Below are 17,368 nucleotides of genomic sequence, written 5' to 3' on the forward strand. Positions count from 1 at the left end.
GAACCTACAGCATCCAGACATCAGCTGCAAACAGCAGCGTCTGGCCAAAATCCATCTCAAGGCAGCTGAAACAACTGAGAAGTTGCCACCAGGCCTTTCACCCAGGGTTGGTTGGAACACAACAAGACAGGTGCACAAGACAGGGCAAGCTTTCGTGCTCGTTTTTGGAACCAAGACGGGAACGCCGGGAAATTTTTCAAACCAAACCCCAGAAACACGAGAAAGAGAGAAACCAATGCACCCGAGAATATCCAACAGCCCAGGAGCCAGGGCACTCATCTTGGATGAAGGAAGCTCTGCTCTTCTTGATTCAATGCAAAGACTTGAGACTAGTACTGTTCCCACCAGACTATTGGCTATTCTGGGGTGGCATCATCTCTCTCTCTCTCTCTCTCACCAGAAATCCCATCCTAGATCTGAGAAACATTCTTGATATCTGTCTCGAGGAAATGATTAAGTTTCCATGAAATATTTTGGCTTGCATGTGTGCACATGTACACGCATGTACACACACATACACAAGCTGAAAATGTTTCAACCAGCTCTGCTTTCAGCTCCTGAACACCCATTCCAATCCACAGCAAGTACAAAGTCCCTACAGGTGGTTACCATCTGATGGTCTACCTCTCAGCAGGAATCTGTTGTTCTCAGTCCATTTCCCAGTAGACAGGAAGCCTGACACCATACAGCTAAAAGAAAAAAAACAACACACCATATCACAGTTGACATGCAAGTCAACCCTATGAAGCAGTCTCACAAAAGGCCACTGCACAGCCAGGTGGTAAAGTATGCACTCAACTCAATGGAAAGAGAGACTGGGGACTGAAGGAGGACGGAGTTTGAATTGCTATGCACATTGCTGCTGTTGCTTCGAAGGGCCAGTTAGGTCCTATTATAACACAATTCAAATAAGCATGCAGCTATCCAGCAAGTATAAACTTAGTGTGGCCTTTATTCATACTATCAGCCAGATTCATAGACTGGCTGACAGGAGGTCTAGTGCCGGGTTAAAAACAAGTCCAAAGTGTGTTTTTAGTCCACTCTTTTTATACCCTATAAGAACTTATACATCCCCCAACGTGTTCCCAATCACATGCTTCTGTAACCCATCACATTGCCCATCATGCCACTATATACCAAGGGCAGCACTGATCACAAGCTAAACTCACATCACTTTTAATGCCATGGGCTTTCTGATTTGCTGATTTATGAGCTTAATTTTTTAACATTCCTACATACCTCCCATATCTATTGTACCAGGCTTGTTTGTACCATCCTATCCACTTTCTTTATCGACTGCACCAGGTTTGTAGTAACTCAACATGTTTCAGGAGTAGACTTCAAGTGTTTTGCTCTTGACCCTGCTTTTGAGTAGACTCCAAGTGTTTTGATGCAGCCCATTGCCTTCCACCAAACTCTAGAACTGTACCTTTTCACTCCTGCTCCAGGCTGCCTTATGACCTTCAAACACTTGTAAAGGTGATCCCGACCAGAGTGGAGCTGAGGCACAGCAACAAGCATGAAGAAACTTGTGTTAAAACCTCACCCAGCATCCCCCTGGCACCGGTCCATCACAAGTCAATGCAAATGCTGGGTCGTATCTGCTTCTAAGCCAATAAGTTTTGAGCAGCAAGTAGTCACTTTTTCTAGCTCTGCGTCAATGGGTACAGTCTGGGACTCTGGCATCCTTCACTGGGATGCGGGGTACGCCCTGGACTCCAGTACCAGTCTCCAGGATCTCCTTTGCTCCTTGTCACTCCTCTGTTATGTAATCAGCCATTAACATCCAACCCCTTCCTTTATCATGTTTCCCCACTGCAGGATCCCATGACCCTTGCCATTTTTCTATGGGTTCGGGTCAGCAGCTAAGGGGGAAAAAAAATCAAGTGTCACACACTGGTCTTGATGATCATAAGCACTGGCATTTCAATCCAACGTCAAACTTCTTCCCTGGGCAGGTGTCCAAACACAGGACAATTACAGCAGAGCAGGATGCATTTTTCCCACCCCATGAAAGTGTTTGTGGTTTAAAAAAAAAAAAGATGTTCCCATTTCACATCAGCACAACTAGGAGCTCTTTTGGTTTTGAGAGAAGCAGAAACACAGGCCATGCACCCCAGAACACACTGGTGGTCAGAGAATAATATGGGATGTCAACAACACAGGTTCAAGTCATTGGTCTGTCCAATTCAGAACAAGGGTTTAGACTTGAATTTTTGTGTCTTAAATCCCAAGCTGTTGGCTGTTTTGGGCTCGGTCCTGGTATCTCCTACTGGATCTTTTCTTTCATGTAAACACCCGAATATTTGTTTGTGCCAACTCTGTACCCCAGTGTTGAGGGCATGCACCTACCTGGGAGCCCTACAATCAAAGTCCTTGCTTTAGGCACTTGTCCAAGTACCCTAGCCAGTGGTCTGTAGAGCTAGTTCCTCAGTATCTCCTGGTGGATCTGTTCTGCCTGGTATAAATAATTAGTCATTGGAAAAGGAAGAGAGAGCTCAGTGGTTCAGTGATCAGGGTGCTCACCTAGGGAGAGCTAGAATTAAGTCCTTGCTCCAGTTACTATTAGACAGGCAAGCTAAATAGTGCCAAGTAGAGAAGCTGATCCAGAGACTCACCCCAGAAAGGCCAACAGCCTGCTAGTTGGAACATGTGCCTGGGATGTGGCAGTCCTATGGTTCAAGCCCCTCGTATGAATCGAGCAGGACTGGGATTTGAACCCAGGTTTCCTGTGAGTGCTCTGCTCTGTGGACTATGGGGTTTCCTGGGATGGGTTGGTTGTTCTCTGTCCTTCTCCTGACCAGAAATTCCCTTCTGCAGATGAGATACCCTTTCACCCCGGTGCAATTTTCATCATCACTGGTGTTTCAGCGAGAAGTTTCATTTTCGACAAACTGGCATTTTCTGATGGAAAAGCCCAAACCTGCCACAAGTATAGTAAGTTGTCTTTGATCATGTCCAGGCTTGTTTTCAGGCATTGTACAACAGAAGGTTCATAATCTGATATGAGTCCATCCCGTTTTGTCACCACTTACACTACTGCTGCCTGCCTTTTAAATGGGAAGACTTCAATCTCCAGGACTGTCAGTCAGCAACTTTTCTTGAACACTAAAAGTCACACCATTATTTTTAAAGACATCTCCTTCGTTACCATGGTATCTCTAATGCAGTATTTTGAGACAGTGATGGGAGATAATGGCATCACCGCAATGACACATCCATCAATTTCCATCTCCTCAAAGAGTAAATAAGTAGGTACTCAAACGCAGACTTTAAGAGACTCCCACCTCCCAGACGCACACGTTTCTTTATCTATAACAGCTGCTGTTTGGTGATGATGGCGCAGAAGGTCAGGAACTTTTAAAGAAACCCAAGCATACACCATGCCACCTTATACTGCTCCTTTATCTTGCTTTTCTTTCTGCCCATGCCAACTGGAACTGAATTCTCACGGTCAAGAAAACCCAGCTGGCTTGCTCCCCACATTAAGCGCACTGGTTGATTACTTCATCATTCAAAATGCCATCCCTTGCCGCCTGTCTCCTGATTGAACAAGAATTTGATGAGCATGATCTACACCCACGTAGCAGATGAATGAAGCAACCAAGTCATGGTGGGGGTACCTTGTGTGTCACCTGTGACCGTTCAGCAGTAAGAGGCAGGCCTTGCTCCCCATTAGTACATGTTCCCTATCGTCCTTACAGCCACTCAGGGCTGTTTCTGAAGGACTTTCTTGGCCAAGTGCAACTCAACTTCATGCCGTTTCTCTTCGAGTCTCTTCTTGCACGGTGGCAGTACATCTGATCAGCTCCAAAATGTCAGAGAGTGCTCTGGGCACTGCTGAGCAGCACTACTGATTTTGGTGAAAATTGGAAGGGGCTGGTAGGGGGCACACGCAGCCCCTTGTACCTCGCTGGCACACCCAGTGGTCACTTTTAAACAGCTCTGTAGTTGTGTAGACCACCAGCGCTCAATCTTTTAGTCCAGTGGGCCAGATGGGTGGTGCATTGCCCACCTGCAGGCCAGGCACCACCGCCTCCTACTCCCCACGTGTCAGGATTGGGTCCTGCCTCCTCCTTACTTCTTCACACCAGGATTGGGTCCAGTGGGGCCGGCACTGCTCCCACCCAGCCCCTCACACCAGGATTGGGTCTTGGGGGGGGTCAGTGCTACCACTGCCCAGCCCTGAATGCTGGGATAGGATGTCAGATCCAGTGTGTAGGGCTTGGGGCTCACCATAGGTCTGGAAATTTGGCAGTGGAAGAGCAATGTCATTGCTTTCCCACCACCGAATTTTTGGGCCCAGCGTGAGCCCCAGATGACACGGTGCTGCAGGATGGATCTGGCCCACAGGCTGGAGGTTGAGCACCCATGGTTTAAATAGTTAATGGTGACCATTGACAATTTCCAACATAACAACCACCCTGCTTCAGCTTTGTCCCCCACAGGCATTTGAATTATGGATAACCTAAATGACTTATCTTTCAGACAGAAAAAAACCCCAAAGGACCAAGTTACAAAGCACAGACTATTCCTGGAAGTTCCTGGTGGGAAGTTGGTCCACAGAGGAGAGCGAATTCAGAGGAATAGGAGAAGCCCGTGGCATATACAATCGCTCGTGGTCTCGTAGGCTGAGCTGTGTCTTCCTCCAATTAATAAGAACTTTCTGCAGAAGAGAAGACAAGTTCTTTCCTACTTTTCTCTCATTTTTCAGGGGTAGCAAAGAATGAGTTGTCCCCACTTACAATTTGAAGGCTCTAAGCTTTCCACATCACAACCTGATTAGGAGCTGTGCGTTCTCAACTCCTCATTTTTCTCATCTTACAAACATCGCCCTTCTTCCCGATATGACCTTAAGCACGATGACTCACGGCAGTCAAAGGCTGGGCAGCAGCTTCCTGCAAAGACCTAAATAAACGCTACTCCATCAATTGACCAAGGACGATGTAGCAGCAAACACTTTGCTGAAAGCTGAATGGGTTGCCTTGGCAACATGTCTGCTCTCAATTGCTCCAGGGAGTGAAAATGTGCTGCCAACAAGAGATATCAACTAATCAACCAAACCTCTTTTAATAGTTGTACGACTTCCCATCTGCGGTCGCAGGCCACGTGCCCAAACAGAGCAGGGCGTGCTGAATATAGACCCCACTTCTCGTGGACCCAAGATTTATTAGCACTTTTCTTTAGACCATGGTCATCTCTTGATCACGTAAGATGACAACAGGCAAGAGAGGCCAGGATGTGCTTATAAAACCTGCATGCAAACTTTGTGTCCCACACTTCGATGGACACTGCTAGTCATCAAGAAGAGTCACTAGAGGAGGCAGAGATCAGGATAGGAGGCAGGGGAAACACTCCAGGTATAAACCATGCCTGACATCCCCACTGCCATGGGTCACTGAGCGTGAAAGCGAATTCCCATGGGAGTGGGTGCAGAGCAAGGCTACAAGGATGATTGGAAGAGTGGCCACGTATCTCACTGCGGAAATGCAAGGAGTGGAGCCTGTGGAGTAAACAAAGGCTGAGAGTGGGGTGGGGTATGACTGCTATCTACACATTCATTAAGCTAACGGACATTGCTGGCACAAGAATAAATGGGTATACGTTGGCCACGAATGCATTTAGGCTGGAAGTTATAATGGTAGTTTCTACCCATCAGAGCCTTCTTCAAGGAGCAGCCTCCTTTGAGAAGGCTCTTCAGCTTCTGTAAGAGAAGCTGCTTTCCCATCTCCATGGGTCCAGCAACGGCCAGTCTTTGTGGAAGCATCACTTCCTCTCCAGGCAGCATGGGCTTTCCAACATGGTCTCCTGTAACAAAGTCCATGAGCGTGACCTTGCTCCTGGGGCATCCAGGAGCAATTTGCCATTGATTTTATTGCAGATAGATTTGAATTATAGAAAATGAGGGTTGGAAGAGACCTCAGGAGGTCACATCTAGTTCAAACACCTGCTCAAAGCAGGACCATCCCTAACTAGATCATCCCAGCCAAGGCTTTGTCTAGCCGGGTCTTAAACACCTCCAAGGATGGAGAGTCCACCACCTCTCTGGGTAACTTGTTCCCGTTCTTTACTACCCTTCTAATGAGAAAGTTTTTCCTAATATCTCAACTTTCCTTGAACTCCTATACCTCAACTTCCCTTGGCCTCTTGGCGTTCTCTGCATCTCTACAGACAAAGGTCTGGGGGAGAAAAATTTAAAGCCTAAAAAATGCTTTGGGCCAAATTCTGCAGTACGAGCCCCATTGCTTTCAGTGAGAACTGCCCCCTCCCCCAGCTCCGGGGCCAACTTTGATCAGCCTGATTTAATTCCTGGCAATATGTGTCCAGGTCACCTTGAGCATGGAAGCAGTTCAGAGCTGCTGCCAAGGGCCAGGCTCCATCTTGTTTGAAATAGATATCAGAAGAGCGCTGCTGTGCTGCGAGACCGTACGCTTTGTTCCTGAAGCGGCCGCGCATTGTGTGTGCAGCCTGCCCGGATAACAGTGCCACCTGCTCCATGCTGATAACCTGTGAGCATCAATCACGCACAGCCTTCATTGCAGGGGCTTGCTTTGGGAGGGAGCAGTCTCTGCAACTATGACTTGACCTATATTTGAGACATGCTCCATGGTGCGGGTTGCTCTAATACCCTCCGTGGCACTGTCTGTGCTTACGTGGGTACAGATTCATTGGGATGCTGTTAAAATTGAGGCCCTTAGTAAGGTTTATTTTCTCTCCAGGGCACTATTAGCTCAGTATATTTCTAGGCTGCAAGCACTGCATTTTGTCCCTTTATACACTTGACCCTGGGCTGATGGACAAATGGGGCAATCCCAAACTACAGCCTCAGTTTAGCGCATTGAGAGCAAAGGAGAATCAAAACCCTCGAAAGAGCCCTTCTGCTTGCATTGTTCCAGGAAAGGACCTCCAGCCCCGAGTCACGGTCACTGTGATTTGGCCCTGCATAATATTCCCTCAATATTTGCTGCTAATTGCCAAGCCCCAAGCTCATTACAGCTGGCCTGCCATGCTTCACTACACAGCGACACTGTTGATTGGGATGATGTGCCACAAATTGTGTGGGAATGCAAGTAGGTGGAAGCTTTCTAATACCCCATAATAATCATAATGCACACTTCTCCTGCCACGCAGCCTTCCTTGGATCTTCTGCCCACGCATCAGCCTACTTGGTTCACAATCCTATGTGCACACTAGACAATTAGCAGTCGATAATGAAGAATGCCATGGGAACCAGCAGGAAAATAATAGCTTACTCCAAATATATAATGAAATGTAATTAGCACAGACAGTAAAACAGACAATTTATGGTTTTTTTGTAATTAAAAAGTACCAGTAAACACACTCCTATTGCAGAAAGCTTGGAATCAATTGGAATTAAAGAACCAGTGTCTGGAACAGGATTTTATCCAAAATGTTAACCCTCAAAAGCCCGACTGCGATGGATTAAAATAAGATGCTCGTTGCAGATTCTCCACCCGGTGAAAATGCAGTGTGCGCACTAGGCACATGGAGACACTGTGCACATTGTTGGGTACTGGCTGCAGCCCAGGCTAGGGGTGGTGACTGGGTTGTGCCAGTGCTCCTGTTGGGACTCAAAACTGGAGGCTCCTGGCCAGAGGGTCTTGCCCCTCCACTCAGGGTTAGACAAATACCATATTTGGGGTCAGAAAGGAATTTTACCCTATGGTCAAATTGGTATGGAGTGGGGGTAGGGGTTGCCTTCCTCTGTAGCAAGGGGCACAACTCCTCTACCTGGGATCTCATGAGCATCTATTAACAACCTTTTATAGAAGCAGGACATTGGCTACCGTGATCCCCCAATTTACCTGTGGCAGGTTCAGATGTGATGTCTTGTGTTGTGTCAAGGTGATGGCAGTCTTATGTAGAGTTTAGGTTATGGTTGTATGGGATGGTTTGGACAGGGATGACCCTGCGTCAGGCAGGGGGTTGGACTAGATGATCTCTGGAGGTCCCTTCCAGCCCTACGTCTCCACGATTTGATGCTTCTCAGATGGCTGGGAAACCTGCACCAGCCCAAGCATCTGGTAAGTGTGTGCCATCCCAGGCCTAATTCGTAGCCCCCATTGGCCATTTACACACAGAACATTATTGCTATGTGTGCACCTGCCCCTGTGCTAGGTGTGCCCATGGGATGTGACACACACACACTGGAGAAAACTGGGTGGGGAAGGACTCAGATAAATGGTCTAACCAAACACATCTCGGTCTTTCCCTCTTACCCACCCACTCATATAGCCCCACTGCCACAGAATCCATCCTTGGCATGAGTTTAACCCCACAACACCCCTGTCAGGGAAGGAAGGACATTTTTCCTTGCCTTACAGGTGGGAAACTGAGGCACAGACAGATGACATGACTCGCCTTGGTGACATTAGGGTTACACAGGCCGTCTTCACTGAAACCGAGAGCTGAATGCAGGTCCCGGACTCCTCCTTTTGACTTGTCCAGGGAACTCCCTGCACACCTCTGGTGCTGTATCACTAGTGGGGGCTGCACGCTTTTGCATCCATACCTTGTCATCCTTTGGGTAGACAGAGCAACCAAAATGCAGCTGCTCCCGGCTCCTCCTTCCCCTAAAAAAAACCCTTCCAAATGTTTTGCACCACTTCCTTGTGCTTGATTTCAGCCCAGGGCTGCGAGCTGGGGGAGTGACTATTCAGCTGAGGAGCGAGGGAAATGTGGAAAGTAGTTGGGGCCAAATGCAGGTGCAGGGAGTTGTTTCCCGTATTGATTGACACATCTACAGGGCGAATCCAGCGTCCCCCTCTTCCCCCCCTCACCCACCAGGATCAATTATTCCAATTATCCGCCAGGTCTGTTGATCTGAATGCCTCTCTCCCCCTTGCGCACGAGACCACATTGAAATGCAAACACTTGCCCCTCGCTCACATGCACTTGGGGAAGAATCATGAGCATCAGGTACGGATGACTGGGGCAGGGGCATCACGTTAGGATGCTTCTTCTTCCCCTGTTTGAAAGCTTGGCCACCCTTGAACCTGAGGAAGCCTTTTCTGTCCTGAGCACCAGGCTCTGCGGTGGCAGCTCTCTGCAGGGTCTCTGCCAATCCTGCCACCCGTGTGCTCAGACGCGACCACGTCTGCTCACAGAGGCCTCCTTTCTTGGCCCCGTGTGCAGGCCAGGTGCAGAGGAGTCTTCACCCTAGGGTTCCTGCAGCCCTGCGACAGCAGTAGTGGATCCACAGTTACTTCTCCCCAGTGCTCCCACCTGCCCACACTGAGCGCAAGCACATCTGTATACAAGCAGTGTTGTGAGGGTTTAGGACAGGGGTGGGCAAAATGCGGCCCGCGGGCCGGATGCGGCCCACCAAGCCATTCTATCCACCCCGCAGCACCCCTAAAAAATTCAGAAAATTAATATTTATCTGCCCCTGTCTGCCGGTCATGTGGCCCTCGATGGCTTGCCGAAACTCAGTAAGCGGCCCTCCGCCCAAAATAATTGCCCGTCCCTGGTTTAGGATATGGAGGAGTAGTTGGTATCAGAGCGAGCCTTCCCAGAAGTCCCCCCCTCCAAACTCCCTCTGGCTTTTCATGATTTCTGAGGAGAGGGGATAGAAAAGGCTTGACTGGTTTTGGCGTCCCTCGTTTGTCATTGGGATAACTGCAGCCATGTCCCTTGGGCTGGTGTAATGCCCTTGACTGTCCCCCACAGCTTGTGCTTGCCCCTGGTAGCAAACAAGCAAATATGGGCATCATCATTTTCCTTGGGCGCTGTGAAAACTTGTGTTTCCCCTTTGCGAGAGCAGCATGGCACTTGAATGGGGAGAGCATTTGGTTTCAAAGTTCCCAACAACCTTTAGGCATGAACAGAAATGACCATATTTTCTTGCAAAGCAAGTGCATTTGTCCCCCCAAAAATCAGCTGCCAGAAATTAGATTGTGCACTATAGGCGAGAAATACGGTAAGAGCTGTTTCTGCCAAAGCAAAAGTAAAATCTGCACCTGACTCTCAAGCTCTGGTCGCTAGCTGCTACCTTTCAGTTGGTACAATGAAAGCATGTCTTTTTCTTTATTCTGCCTTTCAAAAATGAAGTGCATGTTTGATCCTGAGGCATGTTGTATGAGAGGAATATGGTAGCATTCTGCCTATCCCACAAGGCAAGGCCTGGAGGCCAGCTCTGCCCAAGGGTTTTCTTGGAAGCTGACCCCTCTTGCCAGCAGTGCTGGAAGGGGCTGTGATTAGAGACAAGCTACAGAGGGTGTTTACTGCCCTGATCCTTCTGTCCGACCTGAGCGGGTTTAGCCAATGCAGTGTTTAGCAGTGGTGTGGGCTACCTGGGTCTGCAAGGAAATACCCAGGACTCCTGAGAGATGACAAGTTGCAGCGTGTTGCGCTCAGAGCTGAGCATGCTCTTGGTCCTCATTAAAATGGTCTCCACCTGCAAGTGCCGAACATTGCACCTCCATGGTGAAACCACATGAGTTGAACCTCTTGAACAGAGGTTAAATCCTTCCAGATGTCTAAGGGATAAACTAAGCTTATACCCCAGTGGACTTGCGGGGGGGTTGGGATCGCCAAGAGTGCATGTAGGGTTGGAGCATAGGTTACATGGCTGTCGTTCTCCCTCCCGAGCTGCATGAAGAGAGGGGAGCGAGAGGACTCCTGTTAATTGTATGCCTCTGTATACTCCAGGTTGGACCTTGCATTTGCTCCAGTGTGCAGGTGGTCAGAGCAGCCACTGGAGAGCTGCTGCCACAGCTGAAGGTAGCTGGTACTTCTACACAAGGGCACTTCTGCTATACTCTTTCCCTGGCTGTGCCCCAGAGTGCAAGGGGAAGGGCAGAGCTGGTACCCTGCCTCTAAGACTTTCATAGAAGCCTTTAAGGTGCTGATTCTCAGCCATGGATCCTTTCAGGAGTGCTGTGAGGCACCATGCAATGTTAGCACCGATAGGTGTGCAAACATGATTTACAAGATAAACCCAGATGAGCGTGGACATGCAGCATGTGGCACCACAGACCTGTCTGCGGCACCACATACTGCACATGCAGGCATTCCCCGCACTGCTGCTTTGTGGCATGGGGAGTTTTCTTGATCCCAGGAAGTCCCGGGGTCAAAAAACCCTTGAAAAAAAAAGCAAAGCAGCCACACATGCCACCCAAAACCGGTACCTGGCCAGCTAGAGCCACACTCCCATTCCCTGCTGCAGAACAGCCATGGCTGCAGCTCCCCGAAGCCCCCACAACTCCAGGTAAGGCTGCTGGGGCCAGCACAGTTGCTGGCATCCAGCCTCCCCTACTCTACCCGGGGTAACCTGCTGTGTGCCAAAGTACATGTGGCACGGGTGTTCCTTGGAGAGAAGCAGTAGTGGGACAAGGTGTGTCACTGCTATTTGTCCCTAGGGAAATGCATGTCCCTGCTTGTGGGGATGCGTCCAGAGAGTTCAAGTAGGAATCCATAGTGTTAAAACCATGCTGCCCTGCTGTGTGCTTTCTGAGTTTTTTGCAACAGAAGGATTGGTCTAGTATTTTTCTGTAGTCAAAAAAAATCAAGTGAAATCCAAGAACTGGAACTTTCCAAGTGGTGTCCTGAGTCTGTCGAGGGGTGCCTGGAGTCCGGCTTGGTTGAGAACCACTGCGTTAGGGTTATTTCTGAGTACCCTTGTACATAACTGCCCTTCTGTGTCAGACCACAGGTCCATCTAGCCCACTATGCTTCAGCCCCTCTTCCACCTCCTCAAGACCCTCTTGTTGAGGTTCTGGTTGCACTTTTCTCTGCAGCTTTTAATTTTGCACACCCCATCCATAGCCCCACAAAATCCTGGGACCTTCTGGCATCTCAGGGGCAGTGGGCACTACCTGCAGTTCTCTGCTGGGTGTCTTCCCAGGCCATCCTGGTGAAAAACCTTTTACCCCGCACTCCCCTTCCTGTTATGTCTCTTGCTGTCCCAAGCAGGAGCATAATTAGGGGGTGCTGAGAGATGCTGGAATCACCCCCCACTCCCACGGAGTCCATGCCCTGGCAGCAGAGGCAGCCCCACGACTTAGTTATGCGGGGAAGTCCAAAACAGGCCCCAGCTGCTGCTTGAAGAGCAACAGCCAGGACAGGCAGAGTGAGCGGTGGTGGCAGCAGTTCAGTGGAGGACCGTTTAGGAGATCCTGGCATGGGTAAGGCTGCTGCTCCCCATCCCCTGCTTTTGGATCCGTGCCCCCGCTACCCCCAGAAACATGCCTCTGCCTTCCCTCTTGGAAGCATGTCTGTCCCCCACCTTCCCTCCCGCCACCCTCGCTCCCCTGTGGGTGCCAGCTCTGCCTGCTATGCCTTTGCTCACAAGAAATCCACTGTTGCACGCATAGGGGTCTCCCTCCAGCTATTGTGGGGAGTTTGTGGTTCCTTATGGGCCTAGACCCACTGTCATTGTGCAAGAAATAGGCCTGTCTCACAGGGTGGCACCGGGCAGATGCTAAGAGGAAGGGTATTTATGCAGGGTCTATCCAGATCGAGCTGTCCCTGGCCCTTCTTCTACTCTATTGCCCTGCAGTTATAGGTCTAGGGAGCCCTCGTTTGGATGCAGCATCCCTCCCATTGCATTTAATACCCACCGATGGACCGTTTCTGCATGCATTTCTTTGGAACCTGGTTAAATTGTCGCCCTCTACAACATCTTGCGGCAGCGAGTTCAACAAGTGAATGACACACTGGGAAAGTGAATGGCATTCGTTCTCAGCCTGCTTCCTGATGATGTCCTTGCGCGTCCCCTGGTTCTAGTGTGGTGAGGGGTACTGAATCGCAAATCCCAGCTGACTTTCTCCATAGCATTCATTACGTTGTAGACCACTAGCATATTCCCCCTCCGTCGTCTTTTCTCTGAGCTGAAAAGTCCTAGCCTATGTAGCAGGGAGATCCGCTCTCTCTTTGCTGCTGGAGTGGCACGAGGGGGCTGTAGAGCAGCGTCGAACTGCCGCAGGATGTGTTGTGGTCCTGGGCAGAGGAGTGCAAGCCAAGCAAGGGCATTTACCTTGGTGTAACTCGGGTGTAGCACTTGTGAAAGAACCAGCTTTACCTCTGCATTCCCCTGCTTTTCTGGGTTATATTCTAGACCTGAAAGATTTTTTTCCCCCAGAGTGATGTATTTTGTAGAGGGGTTATGATTTTTTGTTTCTCATTAGCCACTTCAACCAGTCTGAGCTATGTTTAACCCACCGTGCTGTGGTGCTGGCATCTCCTGTCAATGCAGGGACAGACGACCTTTTAGCCCAGCTGCTTTCTGAATCAAATCCTGGAAATATCAAGTTGGACCCATGACATGCAGCCCCGGCTCTGCTTATTACTGCCTGTCTCTTCTGTGAGCGGTAGCTTTGGAGTCAACAGGCGAGGTCACGTGCATCTCTGACATGCCGGCAATGTCTGACTTTTCTGGGTCTTTGACATGAACTGCGCTTCTGAACTTCACCTCCATCTGACATCTAATTTAGTAATTACTGGAATAAGAAGCCAAATGATTTGGCAGATGGCGCTTACATTTTTTTTTTTTGACACACGTGCTCTTACCACCCCTGCCAGATGATCTGTGCAAGGTTTGTCCCTCACTTTGGCACTGGGAGGCTATGGAATGATTTTAAAAGCTTTTCCCCCGCTGGCGTTCGTGCAGCTCCTTGAGACACAAAGGAACCGCGGCAGGTGGAAGAGAGCATTTCTCCGCAGTTCAGCACAAAGATGTTGACTTCAAAATCCTTGGCTAATGTAAATCCATTGTCTCTCTTTGCTGAGGACCAGGGCCGGCCTTAGAGAAAATAGTCCCCTGGAAAATGGTCCTCTTACCACCCACCCTGATGTCACTGGCACTGTGTGTGTGGGGTGGAGGGTAGGGGGATGTGGGGTAGGGGTGTTTGGGGGGCTGGGTGTGTATGAGGGGCACACGTGCCCCAGCAGCTGCGGGTGGTAGGGGACCCTGTGGGCTATTGCGGGGCAGCACGTGTTCGCTCACCTGAGATGCTGGCCTGGTGGCCGGGGCTTGGTGGGGGCCGGCAGGAAAGGCTGGCAGGTGGACATCAGGTAGGGCTGTCCACAGAGGAAGCCCAGCCCCAGCGGCAGTGCACTACCACCCCGTGCCACCTGGCCGCCCGTGCCCTTGACTGTGGTTGCGGTAGCCAAGGGGGGCTGCAGCTCGGCTTCCAGCCCCAGCAGGTCGGTGATGGTGAAGCCCTTGGTGTGCAAGCTGGAGCCACCCAGCCGTGCTGCCTTCTTGCTGGGCACTGCTGCCTTGCCCTTGGCCCGGCCCTCCTCCCGGCCCATCATGCTGGCTGGCAGTGCCTGCTGCCACCACCGCCACCCAGGGGCTTTTATCCTGCTACACCAGCCGGCCACCCAGTCCCAAACAACTCCAGGCACAGCCAGGGAGTGTCAGCCCTGTACCCAGCCCCTGAGATTATTTGCCACCAAAGTCCTCATACAGCTCCCATCTGGCACAAGTGGCAGGCAGGAAACAGCGTGTGTGCGTGCATGCGTGCATGCGTGTGTGTGGCCCCCCTGACCATGCCACCCACCCGTAAGGCCAGCTCTGCTGAGCTCCAAACCTAAAGTAAAGTGGGAGCTGCCCTGAGTTGTGCCAGCCGGGGTCTCTGGCCCTGCGAACGAGTGGTAATTCCATCACGGGAATTTACTTCTTATATAAGGTGCGAATGGGCATTTTTACCTTGAGCTATAAAATAGTCATTTGCCTAGTAATGGCAATGGTGCTCCCCGGTGTGAGAGCCATCGTCCATCTGTGCCTGAATCTCTCCTGAGGAGAGAGAAGAAAAAAAGTGCCTGCCTGGTGCCTTCAGTTCCCATCCCTCTGCTTTATCCCCTCGCCCCCAAGAGAAGTGCACTGTCTTCCCTTCCTGCCTGAGGAAGGCAAAGGTCCACCCAAGTCGGGATGGGCTAGAGAAGTGAACAGGCCAGTTTCTATCACCAGTGGCACTCAAGGGCATAGGTGACTGGTAGGGAGTGCACGGGGGTGCACATGCCCCCCGACGGCCGACACTGATGCTGTCTGTAGGGCTGGTGCCCCCCTGCCAGGGGCGCCGCCGTCAGCATCTTCTGCGTGTGCCCCTCCAGATTCAGGAGGCACCAGTCACTCATGCTTAAGGGAATGGTGCATCTAGTACCATGTCCACCCACCCGTGGCACCCTAGTCCGTATGACCAGGCACCCCATTTATAACCTGGTTGATTGGGAGGTGGCCTTTGGCACGAGTGCAGAGGAAAGCTTGAGCCCATGCCGCAGCATCAGTAGAGGGATGTTATAAGCCAGGGGTGTTTTTCAGCTTTGAAAATCTCAGCCCAAGGTGCCAACCAAATAAGTCAAAATATAGTTTGCATTTCTATGCAGTGCATCTATGTGGGGCTCTCCAAGCATTTTACAAACATGAAATGAACCTCAGGACGAGCCCGGCTGGAGCAGCAGGGGCTCAGCTGTGCTTTCGCCCTGCCTGCGCCGGTCAGTCCCGAGTGGCACATGGCTCCGCCGCCGCTTCTCCTGGCCGGTGCTGACCCAGCCGGGCTCCTCCCGGCCCCAGCAGCACGTGGGAATCCGGCTTCAGCTGCATGCTGCTCCGGATGGACAGACCCACCCGGGTCGGCACCAGCCAGCAGAGGCGGTGGCAGAGCCGTGTGCCGCTCGGGACTGACCGCCGCATGTAGAGGAAAGTGCAACTGAGCCCCTGCTGCTCCGGCTGGGCTCATCCTGTCGTGAGCGGCACATGGCTCTCCTCTTCCCACACACACCACGTTGGCAACGTCAAGCTGACACAGAGCATGTGGGAACCTTGTCCCTTCCCGAACCCTTCAGCAGCCATTAGGAAGCTGCTGAGGGGTGGGGGAGTGACAAGGGGTGAGAATGAAAGTAAACTGTGTTTACTGTCGTTTCCCATCGCAGCGCCGCGGGCCTCAGAAAATGCCTTGGCGGGCTGCATGGCAGTATGTTGGACAAGCCTGTTATAACTGCTGGGCCTGCCTTATGTGAAATTACCCTAAAGGCATAGATAGCCACATGCAGAGAAAGAGCATTTCACTCAGCTGCTTTATGACCAGCTGGTACCTGGATTGCACCGACTGAATCGGGGATCATCCAATTAGAGTCAATGAAATCACACTGGATTTAGGGTTGACCCAAAGCCTCTGGAAGTCAGTAGGAATCTTTCCGTTGGTGCCAGGGGGTCGGACTCAGGTTGGACTGATCTACTGAGGTCCCTTCTGACCCCCCCAAATCTATGAAGTCTGTGAAAGTCCAGAAGAAAGAGCAGAATATCATTCAGTGGGCAGCTTATACCGTCGGTAGATGGGAGCGGATGTGCCAATGGCCTCCACTTCTGCCTGGCTGCTTTCTGTTGGACTTGGCTTCCATTGCGTTTTGAGAACTGGTGCCTTGCTGAGCCTGTGTGGGGGGGATAAATCAGCTATGTCTAAAGGGCAAGTATTTCCAGTTGCTACAGTTTTATTTCTGTGTTTTGCTCCTAGTTACACCAGAGGCCATTGGATTCTTGTCTGCAGTTGGCGTCTTCATTGTCCTCCTCGCAGTCCTCTTCCTCTTCATCAACAAGAAGTTATGTTTCGAGAAGATAGGGGGGCTCCCCTGCTTGGAGCAACGAGGGAGGCGAAGGCACTACAAGGAGAGGTCTAGGGTTCACGAGGGCCTTGGTAAGCATCAGCACTGTCGCTCCTTTGATGCACAGAAATCTACTGAGACTCTGATTATTAAGAGAGCAGAGCCACTTTATCGTGTCTCTGGTTATGTGCGGGGAAAATAGCAGGGGCTTCAGTCGCTGTGCAGTCATCTTCATGCAGCCGTTATATCAATATGATTGCTACAAGAGAGCCATTATCTCTCTCTGTCTAGAGCTGTAGGGGCCAACGTTTTTGGCAGGCATGCCACAAATTAGCCCCACACTCCCCCTCGACTGCCACTGATCCTCTTACCCTGTCATATCTACTGCTCTGCTTTCTGCTCCCTGCCCCATGCTCCCTGGTCAATCTGCTGTTCTAATCTCCACTTCCAGCCCTGTGCTCCCTGCCTGCTCCACTGTTCTGCTTTCTGCTCCCTGCCCTATCTGCCTCTGAGCTGCCTTTCTCTTCCCCTATCTGCCATGTACCACACAGAGAGGCTGCCCAGGCCACTTGTGGCACCTGGGCTGCAGGTTGGCCACCCATGGTCTAGAGCACTGCTCTCAGGAGAGAGGAGCCAAGCTTGGGAGAAGACATGGTTTTTGTCACCTCTGTGTCTTGTGGGAGCGAAGAGAACCGAAAAATCTGGGCAGCGCTGAGTAACGCGCAGGCTGCTGGGTGCACTCGCACTGGTTTCCCTGCGTTAACCATTGCACAATCTTCCACGCGCTGGTCCCATTGCAGAA

The 17,368-nt window shown here is 50.9% G+C and overlaps 1 protein-coding gene across 3 annotated transcripts in view; it reads left to right on the top strand.

Annotated features, from left to right (window-relative positions):
• Positions 1 to 17,368, top strand: part of SYT16 (synaptotagmin 16) — a 166,592-nt gene that overhangs the window by 58,204 nt on the left and 91,020 nt on the right. For 2 of the 3 annotated variants that reach the window (XM_019494104.2, XM_059723379.1), the window contains one exon: positions 16,479 to 16,658. In XM_019494104.2, coding sequence (XP_019349649.1) covers positions 16,479 to 16,658 — 180 coding nt within the window. Of the gene's footprint in view, positions 1 to 16,478; positions 16,659 to 17,368 lie in introns of those variants that run through there. The other variant, XM_019494103.2, reaches the window with a different exon arrangement.

Source organism: Alligator mississippiensis, chromosome 2 (assembly GCF_030867095.1).
Source record: "Alligator mississippiensis isolate rAllMis1 chromosome 2, rAllMis1, whole genome shotgun sequence".
NCBI lineage: Eukaryota > Metazoa > Chordata > Crocodylia > Alligatoridae > Alligator > Alligator mississippiensis.